Source organism: Octodon degus, unplaced genomic scaffold (genome assembly GCF_000260255.1).
Source record: "Octodon degus isolate 3935 unplaced genomic scaffold, OctDeg1.0 scaffold00077, whole genome shotgun sequence".
Lineage (NCBI taxonomy): Eukaryota > Metazoa > Chordata > Mammalia > Rodentia > Octodontidae > Octodon > Octodon degus.
In genome coordinates this window covers 11,334,206-11,342,612 of record NW_004524653.1, presented here as the reverse complement: position 1 = coordinate 11,342,612, position 8,407 = coordinate 11,334,206, and the positions used below count along the sequence as shown (strand labels likewise).

The 8,407-nt window shown below is 49.3% G+C and overlaps 3 protein-coding genes across 4 annotated transcripts in view; 2 read left to right on the top strand and 1 right to left on the bottom strand.

Annotated features, from left to right (window-relative positions):
* The window catches only part of Dnttip1 (deoxynucleotidyltransferase terminal interacting protein 1), a 42,666-nt gene extending 41,262 nt beyond the window's left edge, over positions 1-1,404 (top strand). For both annotated transcript variants that reach the window (XM_004636096.2, XM_023720810.1), the window contains exons 12-13: positions 908-963; positions 1,061-1,404. In XM_004636096.2, the coding sequence (XP_004636153.1) occupies positions 908-963; positions 1,061-1,199 (195 nt within the window). In that variant the 3' untranslated portion in view covers positions 1,200-1,404. The remainder of the gene's footprint in view (positions 1-907; positions 964-1,060) is intronic.
* A 968-nt stretch (positions 1,405-2,372) lies between these two features.
* On the top strand, positions 2,373-6,408 carry Ube2c (ubiquitin conjugating enzyme E2 C). The gene is made up of 6 exons (XM_004636094.2): positions 2,373-3,060; positions 3,482-3,509; positions 4,027-4,113; positions 5,453-5,657; positions 5,756-5,815; positions 6,171-6,408. Exons 1-6 carry the CDS (start codon positions 2,960-2,962, stop codon positions 6,227-6,229), a joined length of 540 nt encoding a protein of 179 aa, XP_004636151.1. The 5' UTR covers positions 2,373-2,959; the 3' UTR covers positions 6,230-6,408.
* A 20-nt stretch (positions 6,409-6,428) lies between these two features.
* LOC101586006 (regulator of G-protein signaling 9-binding protein-like) overlaps positions 6,429-8,407 on the bottom strand; it is a 9,157-nt gene continuing 7,178 nt past the window's right edge. The window contains exons 2-3 of the mRNA XM_004636124.3: positions 6,899-7,279; positions 6,429-6,505 (exon numbers count right to left, since the gene is read on the bottom strand). Of these exons, the coding sequence (XP_004636181.2) occupies positions 6,429-6,505; positions 6,899-7,279 (458 nt within the window). The remainder of the gene's footprint in view (positions 6,506-6,898; positions 7,280-8,407) is intronic.

Genomic DNA, 8,407 nt, shown 5'->3' with positions numbered 1-8,407 from the left:
AAAAAAAAAAAAAGGTACTCATAAGAGGAAAAAAGACAACTATTCTCACCCTAAGGCTAGAATGACTCAGAGAAGTCTTTCTAATCCAATGTACTTCCCCACATGGTAAGCTCATGGAAGCCTCGTGCTGCAGACCTGCATCAGTCAGAGCAGCTGTGCTAGCCAGGACTAGTGTATCTTACTTTATCATAAACCTCTTCCTTTTTTTTTTTTTTTTTTTTTTTTTTTTTTTTTTTTTTTTTTTAAACAGGGTGTTGCTATGCAGTTCAGGCTGGCTTTGAGCTCACTATGTAACCCTGGCTGGTCTCAAACTTGCAATGATCCTCCTGCCTCAGCCTCCCAAGTGCTGGGATTACAGGCGTGCGCCACCATGCCTGGCTCTCCTTTTTTTTTTTATAAGAGAGGAAAGGCAATAAAGTCACCATAGCATGCCTGTAGTCCCAGATACTCTAAGGCATAAGGATCACTTGGATCTGGGAATTCAGGGCTGGCGTGGGCAACATGGCTGGACCCTAGTCTCAAGTCAAATCTCTCACCTATAAAGTTTTTGTTTCAGTGGAAGTTTTTCTCAAACCATTTCCAGGCCAGCGAAATAGCTCAGTGGACTAAGTGCCTGCTTAGGCTAGCACAGGGACCAGGGTTCAATCCCAGGCACCACTTGCCATGCTGGCCCCACCCCCAGAACATAGTGAGCCAGCGACCAAGTCCAGGTGTGGTGGCACATGCCAGTAATCCCAGTGCTGGGGAGGCTGAAAACAGGAGGATCACTGTGAATCAGAGTGGCATAGTGAGGCCCTGTGCCAAATACATTTTTTTAAAAACCAAAAAAAAAGATACTTAATAATGGATAATTGAATTGGAGTGAAATGAATCTGACAGTTACCCTTCTCCCTTGCTCCTGCACCAGGCCTACCTCCTCATCGAGGAGGATATCCGGGACCTTGCTGCCAGTGATGACTACAGGTAAACCATTGGATCTCCTGGCCTCAGAGTAGTCCCTGGGGTGAGGCTGGGTCTATATCCTGGCCTTGCTTTACCTTCCTCTTGGTATCTACTCTAGAGGATGCCTGGACCTGAAATTAGATGAGCTGAAATCCTTTGTCCTACCCTCCTGGATGGTCGAGAAGATGCGCAAGTACATGGAGACACTGAGGACAGAGAACGAGCACCGTGCTGGGGAAGCACCTGCGCAGACCTGAGCCCCATCATGGCTGCAGTGGGCAGCTGCCTCCGAGAGCCCTTCCCCCACGTGCTCCTAGCCGGATTGCTGCAGAGTTAACCTGCATGGGCTAGTCTGTAAGGACTCACTGCTGAGCACCCCAGACTGGCATGTGGGTCTGTATTTGTACAGTTATTAGGATAAGCAATTAAACTATTTGTAATAAACACAAGTGGTAAGCCTGCGGTGCCATCTATGTGCAGGAGGCTGATAAAATATCAAGGGCTATAGAAACCAGTGTAGAAAATAAGATCAGATGTTTCTTCCCCATCTCAGACCCAGGCTTTGGGAGACCTAGCTGCAAGACCCGCCTTACCAACCTTTTGGTTTTTGGTGTGTTGTTTTGGTTAGTTTTTGGTATTTTGTTTCTGTTGGGGTTTGGTTGGTTGGTTTTGGTTTTTTGAGACAAGGTCTCATATAGTTCAGGCTGGCCTTAAACTCATAGTAATCCTCCTGCCTCAGCCTCACAATTGCTGGGATTACAGGTGTGTGCCACCACACCCAGCTTGCCAACCTTCCCTGTCCGTTTTCTCTTTTTTTTTTTATATACATCATGGGGGGTGGGCAGGAGGTACCAGGGATTGAAGTCAGGACCTTGCACTTGCCAGGCAAGCAGTTATTCCACTGCTATCTCCCTAACCCCTTGTCCCTCTGTTTTTGAGGGGGGGTATTGTTTTTTGTTTGCCCCCCTACCAGTGCAAGAATGGGCAGGATGATGGCTAGACCCATGGAGGTTTGGTAACAGACCATATAAAAAATGCAGTTGGCTTTTATTATCATTTTATAGGGTAAAATATCCACCAGCTCAAAACAGTTAACCAGTCAGAGAAGAGGCATGATCTGAACCTTTTTTGGGGGGGAGGGGGACAGAAACCGGGGATTGAACTCAGGACCCTACGCTTGCCAGGCAAGCGCTTATTCCACTGAGCTATCTACCGGGGCCCACATTTTTGTTTTGTTTTGTTTTTCCTGAACCGGTCCCAAATTTTGAGGAGTTTTTGTGGGGGGTTTTATTTTGTTTTGTGTTTGTTTGTTTGTTTGTTTGTTTTTGGCCACTTCTGCCTTAAGGGCAGGGCAGGTACAGCTTCTGGAGCTGGGAATAGAACCACGGTTCTCTGCGCCTGCCTGCATTTACCCAAGCAGAGCTTTTAAACAACTTGAGCTATCCGTCAAACTGAACCTACGTTTTCCAATAGGCTGCTGCCCTGGCCTTTAGCCTCTCTGCTTCTCTGGTTATAGCCCTCACATCCCCGGATTTCCAGGCGCTGGGGATCCCTCGTGTAATACGGGGTAGGGACTTTGGTTCAGGGGAAGGTTGGAGGATATCCCCATTCAAGAAAAAAAAAATCAAGGTCTTGCATACGGGGCGTTGGGCGGACGACGCAGGCGTTGGGCTAAAGTATCCCACGTGGCCGTTTTCCTGGCCCTTTAATGGTCGGCGTTTTCCAAAGGCCACCAATCCGCTACAGGTTCGTTAGTTAGTGTCAGCCTCTTCTGCCAATCGGCTGTTAGGAACCAACCCTCTCCCCGGGTCGCCCAATAGTGGCGTCCTGATGGTTGGTTTAGCAGTTGTGCGGTGACGAGGCACTGTGGCGCGCCGCATTGGCTGGATTAAACCCGAGCGAGCCGCTGATTGGCCGAAGCTGCTGGCGAGTTACAATTCAAACGCGGGCGGGCGGCTTCCTGCCCTGCGCTTTTGGTGCTGTTCTCCGAGTTCGCGTCTCAGCGGGCCCAGTCCTCATGGCCTCCCAAAACCGCGACCCCGCCGCCCCTAGCGTTACTGCCGCCCGCAAAGGAGCCGAGCCCAGCGGTGGCGCGGCCCGGGGCCCTGTGGGCAAGAGGTAAGTGGTGGAGAGCTAACACTGGCTTGGCCTGGCATCCCCCGAGCCTGGGGACCCACGACGAAGACTTCTGGGACCCTTGTGTAGTGGAGCTGCTCAGATTTGGAAGACGGGGCGGGGAAGGCTGAAGCCAGAAGCTCAGGCTACTCTGAGACTCCTATAGGAAGACTGCTGTCAGGATCCTCCCAGAAGACGCCCGAGTAGCACCGGGAGTTAAGAACTGCCGTAGAGCAGGGGTCAGGAATTAGGGGGGTTAAACTCCTGTGGAGACGAGCATGAGCGTGCCCCAAGCTGAGTCTGACCTCAGAGATGGGGAAAGCCTCCATGACAGCTCCGCAAGAGAGTCAAGTGGGAACAGATCCGCCGGCTGGAGAGCTCCGGCCTGTCCAGATTCCCAGGTAACCCTGAATTCTTTTTGCAGGTTACAGCAGGAGCTGATGACCCTCATGGTGAGTGACTAAGTGCTCTCAGATCCCCAGCCACCCGGTCCACCCTCCCAAATATCAGTAGCCACCTTTCCTACCTCCATCCACCTCTACTTAGATAGATAGATAGAGGTCAGTATCATTTACTGTCTTCTGAGAGGTCTCATACTCTCACCCACACCTTTACTTATAGCGGGCTCAATCCCAGTTCTATTCCCCACAGTGAAGTTATCTCTAAGACCAGTTCTTTGACCTTACAGAAGGCCTTCCCTGACCTGCTTGTCCTTACTTTCTGGACTCACGCTGTTTCAAGAATTGAATATTTTAATTCCTGGCAAGAAGATTGTGGATGCACAGCTGCCTTGTGCTTCCCTGTACAAGTCCCTCCTTCCTTAGCCTGCTAAGCTAATGAATCTGTCAGTTGGGGCTGCTTGTTCATGGGATAAAAATATGATGAAATCAGAGGCAGGGATCACCCACTGAGCCCTTACCACGCCTTAAAATATACTCAGCAATCCAGCAAGTATTGTTTCCTCCCCAGATGTCTGGTGACAAAGGAATTTCTGCCTTTCCGGAGTCAGACAACCTTTTCAAATGGGTAGGGACCATCCATGGAGCAGCTGGCACAGTAAGTATAGGGTCAAGGAGGAGATGGGAGGTGAGATCCAGGTATCAGTGCTGCTTCAGTCAGTCAGCTGCCCAAGACAATCCGTGTGCCTCTTCACATGCTCTGAGCCTTGTGGTTTTGTTCACTCCTGTGTGATAACAAGGTTTAAAACCCTGTCCAGCTAATTGCCTATAATCCCAACACTCTTGGAGGTTGAGGCAGGAAGATCACAGGCTGTTCAATCCCAGCCTAGACAACCTGGCAAGACATCTCAAAAGGGAGTGGGGAAGGTGGGGGAAGGGCTTGCCTCATTGCAAAAGCCCTAGTTTCAGTCCCTAGTACCTCACAGCCAGGTGTGGTGGCACATGCCTGTAATCCTAGCACTTTGGAGGCTAAAGCAGGAACTGCTACAAGTTCTAAGCCAACCTGGACTACATAGCAGGATACTGCCTCAAACCAAAAACCAATCCCTATTACCTGTCAAAATAAACCCTAAGGGGCCAGGCTTCCAAGTTTGTGTCTGTGCCAGTGCTGTCCTCATGGCCTCCCAAAACCGCGACCCCATGGAAGGCCCGTCATGCTGGGAGGGCCTGTTGCTCTAGGTCTGGTTTAAAGTAAATCAGAAATCAGACCTGGCTGAGTGTGGTGATACATGCTTCTAATCCCAGCACTTAGTAGGCTAAAGCAGAGAGATCATCACGAGTTCAAGGCCAACCTGAACTACACAGCAAAACACTTTTGAAAAATATCTAAATCTGTGTCAGATCTATTTTTTTCACATTTGTAAATAAAATACTAGTTAGGCCAGGCCTAGTGGCACATGCCTGTAATTCCAGCATTCAGGGAAGCTGAGATAGGAGAATCACTGCCAGTTCAAGGCCAGCTTGGGCTACGTAGTAAGTTCAAAGACATCCTGAACTACCCTGTGTCAAAAAAACAAAAATAAATAAGTAGGCCTAAAACACAGCTGTGGTAGTCCTCAAGATACCAACTTAAAACCCTTATTTGATGTCCCCATCAAATAAGAGGAAAGCACCAGAATTAGCTCAATGTTTTGTCCACTGTCCTTTCTCATGTTAAAAAAAAAAAAAATGACCGGTCAGATAGCTCAGCAGACTAAAGCGCCTGCTTAGGCAGAACACAGGGACCCGGGTTCCACCCTCAGCCAGCCCCACCCCTGGGGCGCAATGAGATGATTGAGACAAGGCATGGTGGCACATTTGTGTAATCTCACGTTTGGGAGGCTGAAAACAGGAGAATCACTACAAGTCCGATCTATGTAGTGAGACCCTGTAGATCCTGGGTCGGGATAGGAACCTCACATGGGGAAACTTACCCCCTTCCTCTCTTCACATGGCAGGTATATGAAGACCTGAGGTATAAGCTCTCCTTGGAGTTCCCCAGTGGCTACCCTTACAACGCTCCCACAGTGAAGTTCCTCACTCCCTGCTACCACCCCAATGTGGACACCCAGGGTAACATCTGCCTGGACATCCTCAAGGACAAGTGGTCAGCCTTGTATGACGTCAGGACCATCCTACTATCCATCCAGAGCCTGCTAGGAGGTGATGTCTGAGAACACACTCTCCCTACAACTGGGAACAGGTGGGACTCTCCTGGCCAGCTTCTTCTGCCATTTTACCATTTGTTTCTCCACCCACAGAACCCAACATCGATAGTCCTTTGAACACACATGCTGCGGAGCTCTGGAAAAATCCCACAGGTGGGTCCTTCTCCGCACAGGGTCCTTGCCAGCCTTCACAGGTGCCCTCAACCAAGGGAATCCTGGTGACTTGGGACTTGGAGCTGAGGAAAGAGGGTGGTCAGCTCACTCTGCCTCTACTTTGGGGCTCTTGTGTGCTATGAACAGTGGAACCCCTTCATATTCGTACATGGGTTCAGGCAACTATTGGTAGACTGCATTACTCAGCAAGCGGGCTGCAGCTCCCTCAGGCTGGGCAGCACAGGTTGGGCTGAGAGAAGACAGTTCCTCCCCTCCCCTTACGCTGTCCTCTCCTCTTGCCCACCTTCACTTCTGGCTCTTATTGCTCAGCCAACACTTGCCTGTTCTCTTTCAGCTTTTAAGAAGTACCTGCAAGAAACTTATTCAAAGCAAGTGTCTAGCCAAGAGCCCTGACCTCAGCTGACCAGCCTTTTCTCGTGTCTTTACTTCTTTAGTCTGTCCTATCCTTGATTTCTGTGTAAGACACTGTGTCTTGAGCTGTGGTGTTTTTGTTTTGTTTGTTTTTTAAATTAAGTCTCTGGTTGAGCCTTTACAATGTATATTATTAAATAAAAACATTGTGATTGTTTTAGCACACGCTTCTGGCTTGCAGTTAACCCTTGGACCGGCAGTAGGGGTTGGCTTGACATCTGGCTCTTGCCTCTTCTCTGTAGTGGTGAAACAGAGAGGCTGTGGGGCCAAGCAGTGGGGTCACTAGGATGTGCTCCTGTTTTGATATCAGTTTTTTCTCATTCATCCATCTATGCAATGGGTACCCGCTGGCGATGTGGCTCTGCAGCAGAGTCCCTGTGTTCAGTCCCCAGCAGCAGTGCTACAAAGCTTGCTTCTACATGCAGGAATTTTAGTGAATGCTGGAGTAGCCCCAGCTGTGTTACAAATGAGACCAAACGGCACAAGACCTTGAAGAGTATCTAGGAGGGAGTGGAGGGTCAGTCACCCACTCTGTGACAGATGTTAGGGCCCTGAAAAAGAATCATGTTTCCCTACAGCAGACCCAGAATGTGGGGAGACAGCCAGAGAAAATCCCTCCCCTGTCAGAACCCTCAGGACTGAGCTCCAGACCTGCTTCTGATACTAGGTCCCCCATGGATGGCTCCACACCCCAAGGGGGCACATTCACTTCCTTTTCCATCTCTAACTGCAGTTTTGCCAGTTGCTGCACCCACTGACCCAGTTCTCCTGCCCCTTGGGCGGCTTTTGTGCTGGCCAGCCGCAGACTCCAGCCTTTGAGGCCCTGAGAGGACACTCCTGTGGAGACCAGCTGAGTCCCCGCTGCTGCAGCAGGCACTGGGAAGAGCTGGCTGAGACGATGGGCCCGGCCCAGGTCTTGCAGGAAGATGTCCAGGGTGGATACAAACAGCACCCAAATGCGCTCCAACTCTGCCCGGGTCTCTGCCTTGACACCCAGCTGGGTCAGCTCTGCCAGCAGCTGGTCATGCAGACCTAGAGAAGAGAGAGGAAAAGCAGGAAGATCTGTGAGGAAAGGCCCATCATGGCCGCCTTTACTCCTGCTGGTGTAGGTCTCTCCTTTACCTTGTCCCCATTCAAGCAACCACATGTAAAAATAATCATTATTAGGGCTGGCATTGGAAATTGGGGGTCCTCCTGCCTAAAATTACCCTTTTAATTTTCTTTCTGTCTTGAACAAAGATCTTGTGCCCAATCTAAGGGTGAGAGAAAGAGGTTTAGCCAGGTGTGAAGGTGTATGCTTGTAATCCCAGCACTAGGAGGATCATTAAGTTCCAGCCCAGTATGAGCAATTTAGTGACTGAGACCTGAGTCAGTCACAAAATAAAGTATAACAAAGGATTGAGGGTGCAGCTCTGTTTGAAGGCCCTGGGTTTAACCCCTTTTACTGCCCCAAAAAGGGCAGATTTGCCTTTCTGATCAGCTCCTAGGTGACATGTACTGTTGTGATCTAGTTAAGAAACAAGGGGTGAAGGCAGACATGGTGGTGCACATCTGTAATCCCAGCACTCAGGAGGCTAAGGCAGGAGGATTGCTGCAAGTTCAAGACCAGCCTGGGCTACAAAACGAGCTCAAGTCCAGCCTGAACCACATAGCAAGACCCTGTCTCTTAACTGGACCTGGTAGCACATGTCTGTAATCCCAGATCTTGGGATACTCAAAACAGGACAATCATGAGTCTGATCTGTGCCGTGAGACCCTGTACTAAATACATTAAAAAAAGAAAAAGAAAGAAAGAAAAGAAAGTGAAGCCAGGCAAGGTGTACCAGCCCTCATAATTTATCCTGTCTCAAAAAAAAAAAAAAAAAAAAAAAAAAAAAAAAATTGTATGGGCCTTCCTGCAGTGAAATTATCACCTGGACCACATTAGAAAAGAGCAAATCTTTGGCCCAAACCTGCTCCCTGGGTTCTGATGCTCTCTCAAATTTGAAAGTCACCAGGTGAGAGGATGCCTGAGAAAAGCAGAGCTCAGAACATGGTGGTACTGGTCACTCAAGAAATGCAAATTAAGGCCCCAGGAGATAGCTCAGTAGAATAAGCGCTTGCCTGGCAAGTGCAGTGTCCTGAGTTCAGTCCCCAGTACTGCAAAAAAAAAAAAAAAAA

Bases quoted from the DNA above. Each gene is read 5' to 3' on its own strand.
- Ube2c (XM_004636094.2), top strand. From the start codon at position 2,960: ATGGCCTCCCAAAACCGCGACCCCGCCGCCCCTAGCGTTACTGCCGCC. The intron at 3,510-4,026 runs GTGAGTGACTAA...TTTCCTCCCCAG, and splicing joins AGGAGCTGATGACCCTCATG to ATGTCTGGTGACAAAGGAAT. The intron at 5,658-5,755 runs GTGATGTCTGAG...CTCCACCCACAG, and splicing joins CATCCAGAGCCTGCTAGGAG to AACCCAACATCGATAGTCCT.